Source organism: Pungitius pungitius, chromosome 21 (genome assembly GCF_949316345.1).
Source record: "Pungitius pungitius chromosome 21, fPunPun2.1, whole genome shotgun sequence".
Lineage (NCBI taxonomy): Eukaryota > Metazoa > Chordata > Actinopteri > Perciformes > Gasterosteidae > Pungitius > Pungitius pungitius.
In genome coordinates, this window is record NC_084920.1 from 6958258 (window position 1) to 6982084 (window position 23827).

General features: G+C 44.5%; 1 protein-coding gene across 3 annotated transcripts; it reads left to right on the forward strand.

The window, feature by feature from the left end:
* The first annotated feature begins 678 nt into the window (after nt 1-678).
* Nucleotides 679-23523, forward strand: ppm1bb (protein phosphatase, Mg2+/Mn2+ dependent, 1Bb). 3 transcript variants are annotated; one of them, XM_062559846.1, is made up of 7 exons: nt 679-1094; nt 11535-11591; nt 15150-15992; nt 16929-17046; nt 17955-18066; nt 18321-18378; nt 19638-21709. In XM_062559846.1, the coding sequence occupies exons 3-7, from the start codon at nt 15162-15164 to the stop codon at nt 19962-19964; spliced, it is 1446 nt and encodes a 481-aa protein (XP_062415830.1). In that variant the 5' UTR covers nt 679-1094; nt 11535-11591; nt 15150-15161; the 3' UTR covers nt 19965-21709. The 3 variants fall into 3 exon arrangements, with proteins under 3 accessions (XP_062415830.1, XP_037319006.1, XP_037319007.1); XM_037463109.2 differs by lacking the exon at nt 11535-11591 and having other exon boundaries at nt 680-1094; XM_037463110.2 differs by lacking the exons at nt 11535-11591; nt 19638-21709 and adding an exon at nt 22408-23523 and having other exon boundaries at nt 682-1094.
* Nucleotides 23524-23827: the final 304 nt, after the last annotated feature.

Below are 23827 nucleotides of genomic sequence, written 5' to 3' on the forward strand. Positions count from 1 at the left end.
AAAAACATGAATTGTCATGAATGGAAATTAACATGTTATGTTCCAATACATATATGCCTCCTGCATAAGCAGCCACACTTCCGTAGCAACAATGCAGCAATTACTGCAAAATTTAAATAAAGCTCAAGCAATAGGTACCATATTCATTATATTTAATTAAATGTATTTTCCCACCTGAGAATATTGTGTTCATATTTCATTGTGTTTTGAATTGTGGGACTTGCTGAGCAAAATATACAATTTATACAATTAATTAGTTGTTTTTTCTTAATGTCTTAAAATAACGAAATTTCTGGTGAGTTAATGGTACAAGTCTTACTTTGAAGCTCCACCTGAGGCTCCAACCTTCATTTCCTTCAGCATTAGTTGCGCTTGTTATTAACTGCGGGGCATTTGTGTGAGTGGTGACTTCTAAAGACACAAGGGATGAGTATATCACAGTATTTCAATTGTAGTCATGATGTAATTAATATCTTTAGTCTAGGACAGCAGGCTGCGGTCCCACGACGCCTGCTTTACTTCGGCGTACGCCAAAACCAGTTACGAGTGTATTTCGACAAAACCACTGCGTCATAGAGCTTCGGTAATGGACCAATTAGAATGGGGTTTTGGACTGGGGCAGAGCTAAGTGACAAAAGAAGCAGCCAATTAACCGACGTTTCGCCCTGAGGTTGTAACCAATCACTAAGCATGAGCCAAAAATAACACCTTCTCTTGTTCAGCACCCAAAGTCGAAGGATAGCTCTGGCCTTTCAATTGAAGAAAGTGCTAGATTTGTCAGTGTTGTATATTATAACTAATTCTACCGCGTCCGTATTTGCTTTGGAACGATCGGAATAGTCTTCATTTTATGTGAGAGACAGAACTGGCGTCAAACATGCGTAAAAATCAACGCTGTCCAAGCAGGGAACCACCGAGAAAGGAATTATCGCCGCTCATCTGAGGCCGTTTATTTTTGTCAAATAAGGAAACATAACACAGCTAGCCAGCTAACGTTAGCTCCGTAGATAGCTAGGTTACCGACATATCTTTACGCAAAAGCAGAATCCAGCCGATACTCAAGATTGGATCTACATTCGCAACAGCAGGAAAACGTAAGTAGCATGCTAGTTTATGCGCTAACGTCATTAGCTTGACTTTGACAAACAGGGGAATTGCGTTGGCAACAACGACAGCTAGCTAACGTTAACGTTAACTGTTGAGTTAACATTAGCAAGTCGGCTAACATTAGCTCATATCGACATATTAGCAAGCTGGGCCTTTCCGTCGAGGGAGCAGTGTTCAGTGCAATGGAGTTCAGCATGTGGTCACTGGATCGGTATTTTCCACAAACGCATTTACAAAAAACTATCGATCGGTACATTTAGCCTAAAATGCGATGTGCAGTATCCTCAGTGTTCAACAGACCGTTTTCAAAATCAAAACCCATCCACCATCTGAAGTTTGAAATAAACGTGGCTAATGTCACCGCCAACGTTAGCAAGACCATTTTGAATTAAGCACATTTAAAGTAATACTTGTGTTAACAGACAAACGACACGTTGTCCTCCAGTGCTTATTCTGGTCCCTTGTGGGCTAATCTAGCATGGCTGCACTAGCTATAACCAGCGAATGACAGTTTAGCGGACTTCGTCATATGGGTGTCCATGGTTAGCTATGCGGTGTTAGCTCGGCGGTGTAGTGGTATTTCTAACCATATAACATTATATATACACAATCCGAACCCACATATCGTGTTGATTTCACGAAGAAACGTCCGTGTAAACTATTTAGCGGGATCCGTATGCACAGGTAACGTGTGTCTAAGGAAAATCTATGGTTAGCCAGTTGCGATGGCTAACGTTGCCGTGTGTGCTGTTGTGTATGCAGTGACCTTAGAGGATAATAACACGCGCGATCCCCCATTTTCACTACCAGTTTCCTTTGTTGACGCACGTGAAACCATTCCTTACAAATTACATGTAATCTACGCAGATGGCACTTGACGTTAGTCACAATATGGCACGGTGTTTATAACTAGTCTTTTTTTTTTACTGCGGCAGTAGCGTTGCTTCAACACGCCAACTCCGGTTCTCCACTATCTCACTTCTCTAAACTAATATAATATTAACTTGTGCTATGCTTAAATGCTGCAATGATAAAATTATGTATGGATTTATAGATTGAATACTTCTCTAAAGGTATTGTGCAGCGGATGATATAAAGATTAAACTATAATGTATAGAATATATTGCATTTATTCTAAACTTTATTAGGGAGGGGCAGGTCCATATGCTGAGGGCGACAGGATTGCCTGACCATAAACATGGCCTTGGTGGGTAACTCCCAACTTTCCTATATGAGCACAAGGTTTCACGATTCACAAGTAGTACATACTAATTAATGTCAGCTATTGATTTTAGGTTTTCATTGTTGTTGATTCCTTTTGAGAGGATTTTTTCCAACATTACAGTGGGAATTTTTGTGCATGTGTCTGTACAAACACCAATTTGTATTACCTTTACTGTTTGAGAAGTGTACAGAATATTATACGATTAAACCATTCAAAACCTCCCTGTTTTGTTCCAGCAAGTTGGCTTTTGATACATTTGCATCTCATCATCAATTTTGCATTGTACAGAACTCGAATGTGACCTTGCAGCAACCCTGCTCGCCGTCATCGGTATATCAGATTGGGATGAGGTGCACAGGTGGCCGGTAATACATTACTTGGCGTTGGGCTTGTGACCCACTAGCCAGATACGGGAGGAGTTCACTAGCTGATAATCTTATCTGAGTAAGCAGTTAGTTTGACAGACCGTGGCAGTCTTGGCTCTTCACTGATGGAACTTGATGTGTCACAGGCTTTACAAACTGTGACAAGCTTGTTTCAGTTTCCACTGGGATAAAGCTGTTGGACTGCAGCTTTCTCAGTTGGTTATGTATATTATTAGGATTATGAATGCATTTACCATCAAGCCATGCTTTTTCCATTTTGATTTATATTGACGTAATATTCATCAGTGTTTCCCCTACCATTTTAACATAAATGTACTCCCCCCCCCACCCTTGAGAAAGTGTGCAATTAAAAAAAGAAAAGTTTTTTTCCTTAAGGTAATATTTTCTAGGTCCAGCTTTCTTTATTTGTTTCAGATAGTAAACTAAATACAATGGTGTTTTTTTTTTTGCTCCTGGTTGGGCAAACAAGACATTTGTACACATCACCAGGAAGTCTTGGACTCTGTTATTTATACCTTGTGAGGATTAACACTATGGCTGTGTCTCTTGATAGTATCTCATTACCTGGACAATCTATGCTGTCGTTTGTAAGTCACCTGTGAAGGAAGGTGCTCTTGGTTAAAAAAAATATTTTGTGAAACTGCTGCCAAGTCTGTTGAATTACATTTTTCTTAAATGGAGAGTTGGCTCTCTGTCAACAGAAAACCTTTTTGTAACTGTGTTTGATCGCCTCTAGGACTGAAACAAATTGAATTGATTATTCAATCGGCTGAAAATTGACTGTTTCAACATGTTCTGACGCTAGCTTCCCAAATAGGTTTTGCTGCTTTTGTGTTTGCATCATGGGCTTGCCCACTGTATGTCAATGATGATGTGATATACGTTTGTGAAGGTTGCCGTGTGGACACCGATCATTTTGAAAACAATGCTACTTTAAAATGATGCTGTTTTGAAAAACAAACGTTTTCATACAAGTAGTGTGGATGTAGCCTCATAGTCCCACTTTGTTTGTAATGCTGCATTCACACCAAATCGGGCCATGACTGACCCATGGATCTCCGGTTACATGCTGGTTCGGCACAGCTTGATACCAGTTTTCTTTTCCCCAAAAGTTCGTTCTGTAGGAACCTTTCACTGCAGGTCGTTGCATTATTTTCAACGTCCCCTTCCCACCCTACCGGCGCACCCCAAACCTATTACATGCCTTCAAACGAATAGAATGACAGTCCAGGGATTGATTTAATCGGATATATCTTCAGTCAATGGTTACACTTTACTGATATTTGAAGGTCATCCGCCACAGGGCGTTTGTGACCACTTACGGGTCACCGAGCGCTGCAGTAGGAGAGCATGCTGCCCTTCAAGAAGACATTCCGTTAACGGACTACATCGTTTTGAAACCCTCTTTACACCATTCAGGTGACAATTTTCATCCAAAAGCTTTTTTGTGTCATCTCACCCTTGTGTAGTCAAAATCTTACTGAATGTCACAGGAAAACCATGCAGGAGAGTGACGGGTTTGATCCAGTAGTTTTATGTACGACCTTGGAAGCACTCTGCAGCAGATCAGTGCATAAAGGGGATACGCTGTAATGAAGGGTCAATAATGTATGTTGAAGTGCTGCATGTTGGATTTGCACAACAGTCTTTGTTCTGTGTGTATTAAAATAAACATAAGGGAGGCACGTTAAATTGGTTCATCAGTTCAGATTTAAAGACAAACCTGTTACACTAATGGGTTTCCGTTGTATGAGCAGACACAATAGAAGGGTGTGGTTTTTGAAGTCATAACCTATTTCAAGACCGAATCCGCCATAACACTGCGACTATTCCACGGCTTCTCCAAATGCGGCTGTGAAATGTGACCCGGTGTATCCTCTGCAGGCCTTGCTTGCTGTCCTGCAATCCACTCCTGGTTTGTCAGTCTAATGATGCAGTCCCGTGGTCCTATTCACCTTGTAAATACGGGGAAATATCACGTGACCGTCCGTGTCATATTTATCGTCTATGGAAGTAAATCAGTGTCATCGGGTTTTGAAAGAAAAAGGTGATTGAATTTCTAGCACTGAATATTTATGCATTGAAATTATGTATCTGAATGTTTTTCAACTTTAAAATACTGCAAAAAATTCAACTGCAAATAATTCTACGTTAAAATATTCAACCGCATAATATCATCATCATGTTTTTTACGAATACTTGAATAATCTTGAAAGCCCACTTGGTTAACCATTTTTCTAGCTTTTGGTGAAATGTTTTAACTTTCACAGTCAACTCAAGGATCACTGAACCATGAAACCTTTTTTTTGTCAATGTTTGCCATATTGTTCTGGTGGATTCGTACCCATGTGCTTGATGTATTTTGTCTCTGTGAGACAGGGGAGACTTTTGGAATGCAACGTGGATGTGGGTCTGTTTCACCACAATCATTCTGCATCATGTGTGCTTTGGCATGTCTTGAGAGGTCATCATTTAGGCATTTTGAACTTTAATTATATTTTCTGACAGCATGGTGTTCACAGTGGTTGTCAGAAGAAAGGCGGTGGTTTGTCGATCTTGAACGACTAGTCTTAACAGTTAAGACGCTTCTCTGCTGATGCATTGATTCACTGTTGTGCTCTTAGCCGAGCTAGACCACAGGTCGTCTGGTTAAAAAACACCCATAACCGTGTTTGTCCAGCATTGTTCTCTGAAGTCGTCTAGAGGTGCGTTTTTTAAGCTGGCCCTGAGCTCGGCGCTTGTATGTTTGTCTGGCTGGTGAAGCAGAGCCAACAGCATTGTTAATTTGCACCTGCTACCCACACTGCAGCGGGACAAAGCCAGGTGCCAAAGTGGAATGGCAAGCTGGAAGCTTATGTTGCACTAGCTGGGAGAGTGCAGCGGGGAGGCAACTCCCCGTTAACTCTGTGTAACCACAGTGCTCGGCCTTTTGCACACTGCGCTCGTCCTTTGGCCTCAGTGCATGTGACCGAATCAACAATAATAATCAAGATCATTTTCACTTCAGAGAGCCGAGGCTTGTGCCTGTTTAGTAACTTGGTAAAGATTGTAGGCATGAGTTTCTTTTCTTAATTGATGGTTTTCAATCAACTATCAATATGGTGTTAATCAATTCAATACAGCAAGATGTTTGACTTGTAAAGTATGGTCATATTTAAATTGAACTAGACCCAGCAAAGTATGCATTCGGGTGTCGCTATCTTGTTACAGGTCAGTAGTCTGGAAGTTGTCTGTGATTTCATCTCACAACATTAATAACTCTGTTTTCAGTTCACAAAAATGCAGCAATTCCTGTTACAGAAAAAGGCCTTGTTCAGCGATCTGCTTATCTCTTGTGTTGATTGGTGAACCTGAGGCTTCTGTATTTGTTGATTTGGCCTGATGAATATTATTTCCCACTATACTATATTAAGCTGCAGAAACATCACGTTATTTGCAAAAGCACCACCAAGCCAACCACATCAAGGTCTATGTCTTGGAAAATACTTACTTCGACTTATCTTCAAGTTTATAAAAGTAAAAAAAAAAATGCTGCAGACTCAGACTGTAATCAAATCCTATAAGCAGCCACCCATACTGCTGTTATCACACTGGCTTGATATTCAGGTGTTATTGGGTGGGTCCTGGTGTATTGCAACACACAGAATTAATTTGTGTATGCTTGGATAAGGATGGAAGCTTTTTCTGAATCTCGCTGACTGTTTGGCGCAATTGTGCAGAACGCCTCTCGGGCTCTCTGCAGCACTGTGTAATCCGCGACCTTCCACTTCCCTCTTCGTAGCTAGTGGTTTTTGGCAGACATGTGCATCTTAGTATGAGGGGGTGTTTGTTTCGACTTGTGGTTACAGCCGGGTGACAGCAGTTTTGAGGGGGTTAAGTGGTTGAGAGTTCCTGGTTTCAGCCTGATGTCCCAATGGAGATATTCTCTGGGCTTTTCTGTGTTCTTCTTTCCAGCGGTCTATTGTACCACTGTCAGCCAGTGAAATCTCATAGTATCAGCATGTGTTGCAGTCTGCATGTCTCCTTTCAGGGTCTGGCTCCTGTGATTGCTTAAATGGATAGATGATGCAACTACTCTTTCCTCTCTATCAAGTGTGTGTGCTCTTTTAGAGCGGGGGGGGGGGGAAGAGAGAGGGGGGGAGAGGGAGAGAGAGAGAGAACGCTGAATGAAGCTTAGCCTGGATGTTTGCCCTGCAGGGAGGGTGGTTGCTAGGCAATGACAGTGTGTTTGTTTTATTTTTAGAGAGAATCACTGGTGGTGAACATAACTGATTTCGCTTTCTCTCTTGTGTGTGTGTGTGTGTGTGAACACAGTGTCCCACCATACATGAACATATAGACTACCTAGGAGTAGAAGAAAAGCGTTTCCCACTGCCTCACCCTGGACATGAATTCCAAACCGGCCTGTCGTATTTAAGGAGCGTTTTTTTCTTGCACATCGACTGACACTGACTGCACACATGCGCAGAGCAGACACCAACACGCACGCACACGCATGCACGTTCCTCTGAAACCAGCTGTAGTCACTCCCTACATGTATCAGCCTTTTTTGGGTACATGCCTGTCATGCTGAGAGTGTGCTCACGTGGAAGGTAACACTAAGTAAGAAACCCCGAAAAATGTTCATGGCGCTTTCGACTTTTACCGATGTTATCCTCATTAGAAGCCTTGTAAAAGCCTGTGCCTAATTCGAAATCTTATGTTTCAATGCTGAAAACTATTGATCTCTTATTCAGTACTTGGACTTTTTTGAAACTTTTAGAATCAACCTTTTAATTATTAACTACGTTCTTGCAACCTGTAACAAAACAGCAAAGTGTTGTCTACTAACGAGTTTAACCTGCCTCAACTTCTGCTCGACCACAATGCAAGGCGCTGCGACGATCACCCAGGTTTATGCAGATGAACTTTGCTCGTAGATTACTCTGTAACAATAATGCTGTATCTTTCTACAGCTTAGATTGTGAGCGCCTCCAATAAAAGAAAACAATTGCTCACATAATAATTTTCAGGAGAAGTAATATCCGCTAATGACCGCTAATGGGTCTGTTACTAAAACTGGACTTGGACCGGGATTGCATTTTAGCTTCTAGCAGTACCTGGACCAACACAGCACCGTGGATTGTTTTAACACAACTGTTCAGTCAGGATGGACAACTTTATGGTTTCAGGGAGAGGCAAAGAAGAAAAACACATTGCAGGGGAGAGTTTCAACCCCCTGCTGATTCAGTAATGTCACACTTTAAATTGTGCTAACAAGTTAACTAATGCTATTAACTTGTGTTCAGAGTGAAAGAGGCCATGTGTGCTCAAAGAAGCTTTACTGCTGCGGTGTAATCCTCAGCTCTGTGGTTCCACCCTTGCTATCTTTGTCTTGTGTCAGGATCACCGTCTTTGTAATTAAAGCGCTCTGTAATCACAGAACAAAGTAGCCCACTGAACATACAATGGGATTTATTGTACAAACTATTAGGGCTGTCAAATGATTAACATTTTTAATCAAATTAATCAGAATTTTCAGTGGATTAATCACGATTAATCACTATTTGCAATTACACCTGAATCCTAACCATTTTTTCTTTCTGAAATGCATACCAAAGATAGATAACCGGACATAGATACATAATTATCATTATTATTATCATCATTATTATTTTATGTTATTGATATTTGACTTCATTCCAGAAAATAATCAAATCAATGTTATTTGATAAGTTACACACTGATTTCCCTGCATGGCTCTAGAAGGGTCTCAGGCCTCTGCAGTTTATCCCACTCTGCTGCGGTCGGCAAAACGAGTTTGTGCTCCTGATGATCCAGGGCTGCGATGACCAGACATGTCAACCCTCCCAATATTTCCGGGAGACTCCCGAATTTCAAAGCCCCTCCCGAAAATCTCCCGGACCGACCTTTCTCCCGGATTTCCACCCGAACAACAATACTGCTACAACATCCGTCACTGGGGGCGCCGTTTCAGACCGAACAATACTAAAAGTTACACCTTGAAGTAGAGCGCGGCAATTAGAACGGAAAAAGATAAGACTGGCGCTGCAAATAACACTGCTAGCACCGCTAGTGCATTCCCTAGAAGAGGAAGAGGTTCTTTCCGGACCTGAATAATTTGTCACACTGCGCATGCGTGAAATGTGTTAAAAAAATTGACGTAATTAACGACGTTAATTATTGTTTGTTGTTAACGTGCTATTTTTGACAGCCCTACAAACTATACAATATAATGTGATCTGACAATGGGAGTGAGTTTTTCTTGTTATAGACCTCAAAGCTTGTAATACATTTGTAATTTCTTGAACTTTTCCTTTCCTGATTCTTGTTGTTGTGGCTTTGTACCCGTGTAGTTAAATGCGCTTATTGTAAATCAATTTGGATGTCATCGAAATGAATGTTATTCAGATTCTGGTGTTAAGAGGGGTGTTGGTGGCGCGTGGAGTAGCGTGATGCGCTGGAAGCCGCAAGGTGTGTAATTCAAATCCCGGCTGTTCCATGTTCCATGTCAAAGTGTCCCTGAGCAAAACACCCAACCCCTAATTGCTCCCCAGGCAAAATGTAAGCCATGGGTTAAAATGTAATGTAAGTCGCTTCGGATAAAAGTGTCAGCTAAATGACATGTAATTAAGATTGCACCTCATTTACGCATCTCCTGAATAATAATTGATTTCAGTTCCCTCTCAGGGAACTTGAGCTGCGTAAAAACGCTCTGGGAATGCCTCTGCGTGACCGCGTCATGAAGCACGTGTGAAATTTAACCAATGGCGAGCTGGTACGTCATAGGCGGGGGACGCCGGGACCAGGGCGCTATAAAGGGACCCGAAGGGCAGGACCATTCATCTCTATGCCTTTATAGCGGCTTATACACAATAATAACTAACCAGAAGCCGCAGCAGGCTAAGACATGAGGGGATCATACTAAAGACGCGTCGCACTGAAGTATTTTAGATGTTAGCTTTTTACTCCGTTTCACCGAGAAGGAACATACGCCAATCACTTACTTTGCCAGATGCATTTTATTGGTCAAGAGAGTATCAACAGCACATGAAACTCCATTGAAGTGACGCTCACCCTGCAGCCATGCTCCAAACAACCTGCCACCACAGGTGAACAGACACACACTAATATACACACCACACCCCCTTACGGTGTCGTGGATACAAATGACGTCACACCACACGCACACATACAAACAATGTAGAAGGAAAGAATAATCAAAACCCGATGTATGGCTCCTACAGCCTTCATCTAGTGCGGTAAGAAGTTTTTCCACCTAGTAATGGCTGAGCGGTTTGTCCAGTGTGTCCCCCCCCCTTGCCCCCGTTTTATTACGGGCAGTGACTCACACGCCTGTGTGTTGTCTGCTAGGGGGCTAGCTGAGCCGTCGAGCTCTTACCTGAGGACGGCTCAATGAGGCGTGCTCCCCGCGGCTCCGGTCCAACTTGTGCCGAGGCAGAGCGCCGGATGTCTTCATGGGGATCACAAATGGATCTCGCGGAGTATTCCGGGACCGCTCCGCGGCTTCCTCCACCCCGGACGAGACGCCGCTCTCACGTTCTTCCAGCTCCGAGGAGCTGGACGTGGTGAGCGCAGAGGCAGCGGAGGCTGACGCCGAGGCGACTCATTCCCCCGCTGCCGCCAAAGAACTGCTGGAGGTCCTCACCGAGCCGCTGACAGGTTCCATATCAGCTGGCCGGCGGGTAAACAGCAGCCTACTGCTTCCAGTAAGCTGCATGAACGGTTTCTGCCTTCCCGTAGAGTACTTCCGCGCCGGTGCTTGCCTTTCTTCCCGGACGTCCACGCTGAGGTGTTGGCGTCCTAGGGATTTACAGCTCGCGTTTACAGCTCGCGTGCGGCTTTTTATTCGTCAGTGGCGGAGGCTAAGCGACATGGCTATGCGGATGCGGCAGTGCAGGCGGCTTCTGCCTGCATACGATGGTGCTACCTCGTAAGAGCCCGTCTGCGCCACGTCCGCTTGAGGGCGTCTTCAGAGAGACCACTCACTGTCCTCTGTGTGCCCAGGGGCAGGATGCGCGAGGGAGATGCAGTGCAGGTGCAGGCATGGCCGAAGTCATGTCTACGCCTTTTCCCCGGTTGCTCTGCGACCGGTGGATTCTGGAGAAGGTCAGTCAGGACGGTGGCCTACTGCTTGTAGCCCCGCTCTGGCCGGCACTAGATGGTTCGCGGACCTTTTGTCGCTCCTCGCAGGCCCTCCGTTGGACCCCCATCAGGGTGGACCTGCTGTCTCAGGCGTTATATATAATATAGTATATATAGTTCTACGTAGAATTGATTCAACAAGGTGCTGAAAGCATTCTTTAGAAATGTAGCCCATATTGCTAGGATAGCATCTTGCAGTCGATGGCGATTTGTGGGATGCACATCCAGGGCACGAAGCTCCCGTTCTACCACATCCCAAAGATGCTCTATTGGGTTGAGATCTGGTGACTGTGGGGGCCATTTTAGTACCGTGAACTCATTATCATCTTCAAGAAACCAATTTGAAATGATTCGAGCTTTGTGACGTGGTGCATTATCCTGCTGGAAGTAGCCATCAGAGGATGGGTACATTGTGGCCATAAAGGGATGGACAAGGTCAGAAACAATGCTCAGGTAGGCCGTGGCATTTAAACGATGCCCAATTAGCACTAAGGGACCTAAAGTGTGCCAAGAAAACACCCCCCCCCACCATTACTCCACCACCACCAGCCTACACAGTGGTAGCAAGGCATGATGGATCCATATTCTCATCCTGTTTTTTCTGACTCTGACACCCAAATTCTGACTCTACCATCTGAATGTCTCAACAGAAATCGAGACTCATCAGACCAGGCAACATTTTTCCAGTCGTCAACTGTCCAATTTTGGTGAGCTCTTGAAAATTGTAGCCTCTTTTTCCTATTTGTCGTGGAGATGAGTGGTACCCGGTGGGGTCTTCTGCTCTTGTAGCCCATCCGCCTCAAGGTTTTGCGTGTTGTGGCTTCACAAATGCTTTGCTGCATACCTCGGTTGTAACGATTGGTTATTTCAGTCAAAGTTGCTCTTCTATCAGCTTGAATCAGTTGGCCCATTCTCCTCTGACCTCTAGCATCAACAAGGCATTATTGCCCACAGGACTGCCGCATACTGGATATTTTTCCCTTTTCACACCATTCTTTGTAAACCCTAGAAATGGTTGTGCGTGAAAATCTCAGTAACTGAGCAGATGGTGAAATACTCAGACCGCCCCGTCTGGCGCCAACAACCATGCCACGCTCAAAATTGCTTAAATAACCTTTCTTTCCCATTCTGACATTCAGTTTGGAGTTCAGGAGATTGTCTTGACCAGGACCACACCCCTTAATGCATTGAAGCAACTGCCATGTGATTGGTTGATTAGATAATTGCATTATTGAGAGGTGTTCCTAATAATCCTTTAGGTGAGTGAGTATGTATGTATGTATGTATGTATGTATGTATGTATGTATGTATGTATGTATGTATGTATGTATGTATGTATGTATAACATGACATTTTCACCAGATGTTGGTAACAACCCATGTAATAAATACATACATACATACATACATACATACATACAATGAAACCAAAACAAAGAAGTTCAGAAATAAAGTTATGTGTAACAATGTGAAATGACACAGGGAAAAAGTATTGAATACGCTTACTGATATTTATTCAATACTTTGTACAAACGCCTTTGTTTGGTAATGACAGCTTCAAGACGCCTCCTATATGGAGAAACTAGTCACATGCATTGCTCTGGTGTGATTTTGGCCCATTCTTCCACACAAACATTCTTCAAATCTTGAAGGTTCTGTAGGCCTCCTCTATGAATCTTGATCTTCAGTTCTTTCCATAGATTTTCAATGGGATTTAAGTCAGGTGATTGGCTGGGCCATTCTAGCACCTTTCTTTCTTTGAAACCATTTGAGAGTTTCCTTGGCTGTGTGTTTAGGATCATTGTGGGAACATCGTGGGGGACATTACATTACATGTCATTTAGCTGACGCTTCTATCCAAAGCGACGTACAATAAGTGCATTTCCACGTAGAGATACAAACTCAGAAGAACAAGTAACAAGAAAGTACATTTTTCATCAAATAAGCAGTTTCAAAACATGTTATTGAAAAGTGCCATTATAAGTACAATTTAAGTGCTACCATTTGTTAGTGCTACAGTTTGCTAGTGTTTTAGTCAAGCTAGAGTCTAAAAAGGTGTGTCTTGATTTTCAACGGAAGATGTAGAGGCTCTCTGCAGTCCTGATGTCATCGGAGAGCTCATTCCACCATCTGGGAGCCAGGACAGCAAAGAGTCGCGATCTCGCCGAGTGCTTTTCTCTCAGTGAGAGAGGAACAAGCAGCTTGGCAGATGCAGATCGGAGTGTGCGGGTTGGGATGTAGGGTTTCACCATGTCCTGGATGTAGACTGGTCCCAATCCATTCACAGCATGGTACGTCAGTACCAATGTTTTGAACTGGATGCGGGCAGCCACTGGTAACCAATGAAGAGAACGGAGGTGTGGTGTGGGAGTATTTCGGAAGGTTGAAGACCAGTCGAGCAGCTGCATTCTGGATGAGCTGCAGTGGTCGTATGGCGGTACCTGGGAGACCTGCCAGCAGAGAGTTACAGTAGTCAAGGCTGGAGATGACAAGAGCCTGAATCAGTACCTGTGCCGCCTTCTGAGTGAGAAGGGGTCGTATTCTCCTGATGTTGTAGAGCGTGTATCTACAGGATCGTGTCGTCGCTGCAATGTTGGCAGTCAGGGAGAGTTGGGAGTCAAGTGTCACGCCAAGGTTCCTGGCATTCTGAGTGGGCGTTAACACGGAGTCGCCGAAGTTAACGGTCAGGTCCTGAGTGGGCGAGTTTTTTCCAGGGAAGAAAGGTAGTTTGGTCTTGTCGGGGTTGATCTTCAGGTGATGAGCGGACATCCACTGGGAGATGTCAGTCAGATATGCAGAGATCCGTGCCGCCACCTGAGTGTCCGAGTCGGGGAAGGAGAGAATTAGTTGGGTGTCGTCGGCATAGCTGTGATAGGAAAAACTGTGCGAGCGAATGACGGAGCCAAGGGAGTTGGTGTAAATTGAGAAGAGGAGGGGACCCAGGACGGAGCCCTGTGGAACTCCAGTAGTAAGGGGACAAGGTTCCGTCACTGATCCTCCCCAAGTTACCCGGTAGGTGCGGCCATCAAGGTAGGATGAGAGAAGAGACAGCGCGGATCCCGTGACACCAAGTTCCTGAAGGGCGGAGATAAGGATCTGGTGGTTTACTCTGTCGAATGCTGCAGAAAGGTCCAGTAGAATGAGGATGGAGGAGAGAGAGGCGGCTCTAGCAGCGTGGAGTTGCTCCGCGACAGCGAGGAGAGCAGTCTCTGTGGAATGGCCCGCCTTGAAGCCTGACTGGTGGGGGTCAAGGAGGTTGTTACTATGGAGGTAGGAGGAGAGTTGGTTGAAGATGGCTCGTTCAATTGTTTTGGACAGGAAGGGAAGGAGGGATACCGGTCTGTAGTTGTTTTCTTCCGAAGGGTTGAGGGTGGCTTTCTTCAGGAGTGGGTTAACTCTTGCTTCCTTCAAAGTGTTGGGGAAACAGCCAGATAACAGCATTGTTAATGAGACATGTGAGGATGAGAAGAAGATCGGGGGCGATCGACTGTAGGATGTGGGATGGGATGGGGTCAAGGGGGCAGGTGGTGGGACGGGCAGAGGTTACCAAGGTAAGAACTTTGTTAGGGGACAGGGGTGTGAAACAGGGAAGTGAGGGCGATTGAGGCGATGTCTGTGCGATATAATTAGAAGGAGGTGGGTTGGAGAAGGAGGAACGTATGTCTATTGCTATTATTATGCTATTTTTCTGGCAAAGTAGGTGACAAAGTCTCCTGGAAGAAGGGTGGAGGGGGGAGGAGGACTGGGGGGTTCGAGGAGGTTAGTGAAGATGGAAAATAGTTTTTTGGGGTTGAAAAATGAGGACTCAATTCTGGATTGGTAGAAAGCACTTTTTGCAGCGGAGATGGAGGCAGAAAAAGATGACAGAAGCAGCTGAAACGCATGCAGGTCATCAGGTTGTTTGTATTTTCGCCATTTCCTTTTGGATGCTCGCAGAGTGGCTCTCGTAGCACGCACCGGTTCAGTCAACCACGGAGCTGGAGGGGATCTGCCAGCCCGTCTGCCTGTGTGTGTGTGTGTGTTATACATATATTGATACATATATTTTCAAAATTTGAACTGTCGTGTATTGTTGCAAAGACATCAAACCTGATTCAGCATATTGTACCATCATTTTTGTAACCAATGGGTGAACATATCCACTCGTCTTCACTATTCATGAGTAGTAGTGCATTGGGATAAAAGTGGGTGAATTATCGTCGTCTTTTCCGGTGCTGGTACGATCTTAATTCGGTTTGTCCCCTCTTTCTCTTGGTCAATCTCTAGCTGTAGGCAGCAATGGGTGCATTCCTGGACAAGCCGAAGACAGAGAAACATAGTGCCCACGGCGAGGGCAACGGGCTGCGCTATGGCCTGAGCTCCATGCAGGGCTGGCGGGTGGAGATGGAGGATGCCCACACAGCCGCGGTGGGCCTCCCCCACGGACTCACCGACTGGTCCTTCTTTGCTGTCTACGATGGCCACGCCGGCTCCCGGGTTGCTAACTACTGCTCCGGCCACTTGCTGGAACATATCTTGTCGGGCGGGGCCGACTTCAGTTCAGGATCCGGCTCCGTGGAGGGAGTGAAGGACGGCATTCGCTCGGGCTTTCTGAACATTGACGAGTACATGCGCAGCTTCGCCGACCTGCGGCAGGGCCTGGACCGCAGCGGGTCGACGGCCGTGTGCGTGTTGCTCAGCCCGAGCCACCTCTACTTCATTAACTGCGGCGACTCGCGGGCTGTGCTGAGTCGAGACGCCAAGGTGGGCTTCTCCACCCAGGACCACAAGCCCTGCAACCCCCGAGAAAAGGAGCGCATCCAAAACGCAGGCGGCTCAGTCATGATCCAGAGGGTAAACGGCTCCTTGGCCGTGTCCCGGGCCCTTGGAGACTACGACTACAAATGTGTGGACGGTAAGGGCCCGACGGAGCAGCTGGTGAGCCCCGAGCCCGAGGTGTGTGTGTTGGAGCGGGCGGCCGAAGGAGACGAGTTCGTGGTGCTGGCATGTGATGGAATCTGGGACGTCATGTCCAACGAGGAGCTGTGTGATTTTGTCCGCTCACGGCTGCTGGTGTGTGATGTCCTGGAGAAGGTGTGTAACGCGGTGGTGGACACCTGCCTGCATAAGGTAAGCCTCAATTTCTTATGTATGACGTACAACATACGACGTATGTTGTACGTCGAAGGTGAAAGTTTGTGAATGTAAAAGTATTGATTCTTGCTAAATATCACTGTGTATTTGGGGAACAGGTTATTAGAGCGGTAAAACTAGCATTACAATATTCACTCTGATGTTTCACATTGAGATATCTGAATAAAAATAGTGCTATGGGTACCCACAAGTCTACATGTCCACTTTATGCTAATCCTGCCAACAGTCACATTCTGCTCATCTGTGGAAAAAAATGGAAGGTACATAGTTAAGCAGGGAAATTGTCATCATATACCTGCAGCATAATATTCTCAGCCCTATGTGCTAAACTTTCACTATTTAGAGAGGTGCTTAATCAAGAATAGTTACCAAAGATGTATGCTCTGGGTAAATGTGGTGGACATTGTTTTCTGAGGCTTCAATACTATTAATCTATTGCTCCAGTGAATAATATTAAATTATGAAATAATACTTTTATTTATCTGTTGGCTCTCCAAGTCACAACCTCATTTTACAATATAAAAAAAGCAGTGTTACTGTAAAGATGGAGTTTTTGTGTAAAAATATACAGTGTTACTCGCCACAACTAATTGTGTGGATACTTGAAGTCCAACCAACATGTTCAATGCATCCCCTTCTTAAAACATTTGTAAAACCTTTTTTTTCAACCATTGTCAGGATTATGTATTCCATCAGTAATGCTTGTAAAAAATATAAAATATTTAGGTAACCTTATTTCTGTGTGCTGGGTTAAGATCAGCTGATATATATTATTTTATATATATATGGCTACATTATTCACTAGTTGTTTTTCTGTGTGTTTTGCTTTATTTTGCTCTATTTTCTTAAAATATAATTCATAAATGAATGTCCTTCTTATTTGTTGTGTCTCTTTCCATCGTCGTCTTGCAGGGGAGCAGGGATAACATGAGTGTGGTGTTGGTGTGTTTACCCGGAGCACCCAAGATCTCAGAGGAGGCTGTGAAGAAAGAAGAGGAATTGGATAAGTACCTGGAGACTCGTGTGGAGGGTCAGCGCATGCAACAAACATGCACAACAAATACACAAACAAATAAAAGACAGGCTGTATGCATTTATAATCGGAACATTAGGGACTAGTGTTTATGGCCATCGAACACTTAGCTAGCCTCACAAACGAAACAGCTGGTCACTAATGCGCTCACAGCGCAGACACAGCGATTTACACAGAATTCACACCTCAAACAAATGCTTTCTGGAGCAAAACTATTTGGGGTAGCCAAAAAATAATGGGATTTTGAGAGACACAATACTCTACCGAACGCATAAGTGTAGCTTTCATGTCTCTGTTTTAAAACTGCTCATATATCAGTTTACAAAACATGTACCTTCTGTTGTTTTCAGACTTTGTCCACACACACCACACACTCTAAATTCGAAAGGGACCCAAAAACGAATGAAACATAATTAGTGATTATGAAAAGAGTATAATAGATATCAACAAGCTGATTTTTTAAATGAAATTGTTAAGACTTGTGTCAACATTTTGAAGTTTAAATGGTGTCTCTAGCTGAACGATTGGAAAAACTGAAAAAGTTGAAGAAGTTTTGTGAGGATTTGAAAATTTAATCCATTGGAAAAAAAAGTTGATTTTAATTTATATTAATTCAATTATAAGAGCTAAAAAGTTGAAAAGTCATAGCACCCCTCTGCATCACTGCATTCCAACAATAAAAGTGTAAATTGCAAGTCAACAGGACATGGCACCATGTTGCCCTATTTTGAAGTGAGTAACATAACGTGCCTCCACCAGCTCTTCTGCTGCTGCTTACTTATCCAGCCTGACAAGCCAGAGAATAGTTACACCTAAAACTTGTAGCATGAGGTACCATGAGCTTTCCTCAGTGCTCCACACACCCTCTCACAAACTTCTGGTCCTCTTTGTGTTTTTGTGTGTAGAGCTATTGGGGAACTGTGGGGAGGCGGGAGTCCCTGACCTGGTGTCTGTCCTGAGGAGCATTGCCACAGAGAACATCCCCAACCTTCCACCTGGCGGAGGCCTGGCCAGCAAGTAAATATACAGCATTGGAATGCTTCCAATTTGTCAAAGTCGCTAGTCCAAAATAACTCCAAACACTTACTCTTTCAAATTGATGCAGTCTCTTTATGCATGAAGAGCAGATATGCCATTACCGACTCGGTCTGGGTTCCATTAAAACGTTAATCAATATACATTTGCTAACAATGAGTGGCGACTGTTTGTGTTGCGCATAGAGTTTTCCTGCCCTCTAAGCAGCGAACTGTGTGCCGATTGTGTGTTTGCAGACGGAGCGTGATCGAGGCCGTGTACAACAAGCTGAATCCTCACAGAGAAGAGGAAGGGGTGAGTTGATCACTCTCCGAACCAGTCACCTCACCACGCTTTCACCCCCTCGCCCCTTCAACATGTAGACACACACACACACACACACACACACACACACACACACAACCACACAAGGACACTCTTTTATGTGTGAGAATGAAAGCAGGCGTTAAGTGTGTAAGAGTGTGGAGGAGGAGAAGACGTGGCAGAGTAACCCTTGCGAGTTAAGGGAAACTTGTTTGAATTCATATTGAAAAGCATCAAAGCAATGTGGCCGTTTTTGTATTAACTATTGAAATAGTATACTGTAAGAACTCCGGTCAACAAACGCACACACAACTTCACCAAAGGATTTAAATAGCCCGTCTAAAGATTCCCCCTGCACATAAAAAATGCAGCTTGTAATGATAAATGTAAGTTTTGTTTTGTTTGTGTAGATTCGGCCCACAAAATCAGTCTTTACAGGACAAATATTGTTGATTTTCATAAGATTAGCTACCGGTTGACACAAGGAGCCGTGGGCGTGTGTGTGTGCATGCTTGAGGCTTCACGTTTCTGCATCACACACGTACACGTTCGTACACGTCTTGAAAACAGAGCTCAGAAACTCTTCAGGAAATGAATGTGAAACGTGTTTTCTGGTGCATAACTAAGCTCATACCTCACCCTGCGCTTTAGAGAAAAACTGGGTTTTTGAGTTCAGAGGGTTCTTTATAGATTAAAAAAAGTCAAAATTTGTGACTGAGCATCTTCTCACAGAAACTCGTTTTGCATTTTCCGGTCAAAACTCTACCGAACTAGAATAAGGTTTATCTAGAAAGAATACGAATTTATTTCATTGATGATGATTTTGGATGCTTAACATTGCCACCTGTTCTTACTTAAATCGATTACGTCTTCCGAACACTTAATACAAAACCCATATGCCGTCGTAGGAGGAATTCCATCATCTTAATCAAATACCTGCCAGGATGAGATCCGCTTCAGCTTTTTGTGTGTGTGTGTGTGTTTTTCATATTAATGTCAGTGGAGTCTTGACTTGCAGGCCCCTCCACATGCCCTACCTGTTCTCTGTTACATCATCCAGTGAATATCACAAAGGGTTGTTACTCACAGGGTCAGAGTTGTGTTTGCATGGGCTTGTCTGACTGGTGCAAGAATGTCCTTGACATCGTCACGTTAGTGTGAAGTAGATATTTGTGTGTGTGTGTGTGTGTGTGTGTGTGTGTGTTCATGGAGTGTGCCTGCAGAGTCTGACCCCTGGCGTGTCACCTCAGGCCTGTGCGGGGGGAGAGGAGGAGAGTGAGGAGGGAGGTGGCAGCACGGCGGCTCATCTGCTGGAGGCTCTGCGGCAGTTCCGCCTGCACCACCGGGGGCAGTACAACACGGTGCTGGAGGAGTCCCTGGCCGCCTACACGCTGCGGGGGGAGAGCACCGTGGAGGGAGCAGGGGAGGGCCGGAGGACCTTGGATGACGACAACGGCGGCCAACGGCAGCCCGCCTCCCCTCCCTCTCCCCCCTCGCCCCCGCCCTCACCTGCCACTGCAGAGCCGGAGGCTAGCCAAGATTCACCTGCCCCAGAGTTCGATCCCTCCTCTGATTGAGCAGCGCGTCCGCATACCTTACGCAACCCTAGAGCTCTAGTCAGATGTGCCGTGACCTCTCCTCCTCATCACAGAACTTGAATTGACACATTGGCCACTTCCGGCTGCATGATGGTCTGCACCTCGTTCATGAATATTTTAGCAATGCAATGGTAATAAAAATGGCCCCTCTGTCTATTCAAGTACTGTCTCCCTAGCCACATGTACACCTTTAAGCCAAGAAGGCTGCTTTCTTTCCCCCTTTCCTCTGATCATCACTGCTATGATTCCCTCATTGCCAGCCACTTTTACATAGAAAATAATCAGTAGCAAATTGTTATTACCTGCAAAAGTGGCTGGTGAAGAAAAAAAACAAACTTTGCACTCCATGGCCTACATTTACCTGCTTTGGCTTCCGGCTGATCTCCCATTTGAAACCCGTACCCCTCCCCCCACCACCCTCACCCCCTCTCATTCCCCAGCCTCACCCTCCTCCCACACACGCTTACATTGGACAAACTGACAAAGAAAAAGGAGAGCCTCTGAACTGCAGCTCTGTTCAACTCACTGCACTGTCTGCCTCCTCCATCTACAGACTCAGAACACACACAAGAGAGAGAGAGAGTGTGTGTGTGTGTGTGTGTGTGTGTGTGTGTGTGTGTGTGTGTGTGTGTGTGTGTGTGTGTGTGTGTGTGTGTGTGTGTGTGTGTGTGTGTGTGTGTGTGTGTGTGTGTGTGTGTGTGTGAAATCATTAAGGGAACACTTGTGAAGGGGCGGGGTTGGTGGGTGTGTACTTTTAGTGTCATTTCATTCATTATCATCCAACATTATGCTTATTTCCACATCAGCCCATTTTAGTAAGCTGGCACCCACAAAGCGGTTAAACTTTGTTTTGTTTTTTTGTTTGTTTTTTTTCGGGTGGATTTCAATGTCAACAGTGTACTAGTACCAGGTGACCTTTTGGGCCATCAAAGTAATTTGTATTAAAATGAGACTAAAAGAGAAACCTTTACTAAGAAGGGTAGATGGTGACGCTAGAAAAGTCCTATTTTTCCCCCCAAATTAAACAATAAGGTGTGTCTGTGCTTGTTTTCATAGACATGCGGCCCCCTGCTCTACATTGAGTGACGGGGATCAACGCTTGCGTCAACGTTAGCAACGCTAGTTAGAAAACCCTACCGTTGGCAGAGCTCTGCTCCCAAGAGATCTCCCCCCCCCCCCCCCCATACATGCAGCTGAAATTTCATCCGTGAGGTCAAACTACTGACATAGCTGATAATGTCATGGCATTGAATTCTACTGAAGGCATTCAATGTGTAGTTGTTTACACCAGGACAACATGTGTTCAGTATGAGAGGGTTGCGTGTTTACCATCAGCCCACAGTGAAACTGAACTCAGTAAACCAGGTATCCAGAAAGCTCCCGCTGCTGACGCTGACAGCCGTTGCTCCCAAATTGTTGCAGGATGTTTCAGCTTGAGCAGTTCTTCCTCTTTTGAAAGCAGGTGGAGGGAATGTTATTGTAAGCCAGTGTAAAGCCCTGTTCCCAACAAACCTGGTAGTGCGGCGTGCGGTGCACTTATCTTTTCAAAAATATCTAAGGCACTTAACTACCGGAAGGAAGGTTATGCTAGCACTGCGCATATGTGTGTGTGTGTGTGTGTTTTGTGAATGTTTGAGTTGTATTTCTATGCGGTTACGTGGGCCAAATCACTCCCACACAGTTAACATGACAAATGAACAAAATAAAGATGTTTTGAGGTATAATGCAGTGATTTGTGTCAAATGTATGAGTACCACTCTCTGTAGTCTGACTGTGCAGCTCTGTTTCTTCTCTTTCTATCCTGTCAAATGTCTTAAACCTTGTAAATATGTAGATCAGGGCTCTGATAAGGCACACAATGATTCCTTCACCTAAAATCCCAGACATACACATAAGGCGGGTGCCTTTGACTCAGGACCTTTTCCTAGGGTCTCTGCCATATTTAATGTGTTTCTGTGATGTTTTCTGCTCAGTCAGAAAATGAGGCCTCACCTTTGCTACCCTCGTGTCAGCTACCATCTGCGTCTCGTAATTACACATCCGCTGCTTGAAGACACTTTAATCTTTTGTCTCCTTTTTTAAAACAAAAGCAGCAAAAATAAATGCCTGCATAGCATTAGCTGGCTGCAAAAGAAGCGGAGTGGAAGCCACCTAGAATATAGGGACTCCATTTCTCTGTTTTTCAGTCTGTCACTTGGCCTCGTGATTCTCCGCAAGGTGAGTCTTCAGAGGTCCGGGTTCTGGTTGTGTTCATGGGCAGGGGAATGTCACTTTACTTTTAACATTATCCATTCAATTTCAGTAGATTAAGGGGAGGCAGAAAGGTTCAAGCTTACAACTGTGCAATGAGAGACGCAGCAAAAATGAAAAGAAAACTAATGCACACGTTTCTCTCCTACTCTTTTTCTTTTTGCTCACCCAGAGTGCCGGTGAGCTGGAAGACCCCTGGTAGCCGTGGCAACAACCTCTGTCTCCTCCTGGTGGTCTGTGCAGTGGGACAAAAATGACAACTACACACACACACGCATACTGCTTTAAACCTGGAGAAAAATGAAAATCACTTTTCAGTAATGTCAAGGTTTTATGAACTGATGCATTGTGTGGTAGAAATTAATTTTACCATTAAGATGTAAGATGATTTTTTTTTCTTTTTCTTGAATGTTGAACACATGACTTCACAATGACATAAGGACCTATAGTGTGTGTTTGTGTGTGCGAGAGAGTTTCTGTCTGCAAGTGTTTAGATGAGGGCCGAGAGAAGACAGACGGTGGATAAAGACTTTCTATGTAATTCTTCTGGACTTTTCTGTGTTCCTGGGTCTGATATTTGCCTAACACTTTGGCTTCTCCCCTCTAAAAAATTAAAAAAAACTCTGACACACAAACATACCATTTAAAAGAAAAAAAGAAAAGATAACACCCTTCCCTCTCTCCCCCCACTTCCACCTGTGCCCGTATGTGCCACCTTCGCAGGACACTGCATGAGGGCTTTGGTTCCACATGGTTTTCAAGTTGAAATGGACAGCTATTGGTAGAGACTGACTGAACCCGAAGGACCTTTGCGTTCTGACTGGCTCATGCTGTGTGAGAAGTGGAAAAGATTTGAATCCTTTTTGTTTTGTCGTTGTTGTTGATACTTTTAGGATGGTAACGATGATAATCATGATTGGGGTAAATGGGAGGTTATCTAGTTCACTGAAGAGCCAGATGCTAGTGGGACTCATGGACGGGGGGGGGGGGGGTGTTGGACTTCCTTTAGGAGAAGGTTATGGCAGGAGGGTGGTGGGTCAAACAGGCTTCCCCACCTCCCTCGCCACATGAGTGTGGATTGCCTGGACAGGTTTTTTTATTTTTTTTATTTTTAAATGTTGTCCATGAGGTTCCTAGCTGCTGGCTATGTAGAGTGAGTGAACTCCCTGTTTTAACCCACTTCCTTGTTCTCAGACTGCATTGGTAATGTTTGTATTGCTGTTGTTTGATTGCACTCACATTTGATTACAGAAAGCGTCTATATATGAAATAAAATACCTGCCAAGGATCCAGTGGTGGCTCCGTAGTTTAATAAGAAAGGTCCTCTCATTTCTGGATGTTTGTGTGGGCTCTTTCTTTTCCTCTTTCAGAGGCCTGTATCACAAAGCTAGACCTCAGATCACAGGAAAGCTCCACAGCATCAATTGTAACAATTGGACTTTTAGGTTCACAATAAATTACACGTCATTTAGCCAACACTTTAATCCAAAGCAATTTACATTGCATTATAACCCATGCATTACATTTTGTCTGGGGAGCAATTAGGGGTTAGTTGTCTTTCTCAGGGACACTTCGACATGGCACATGGGGTA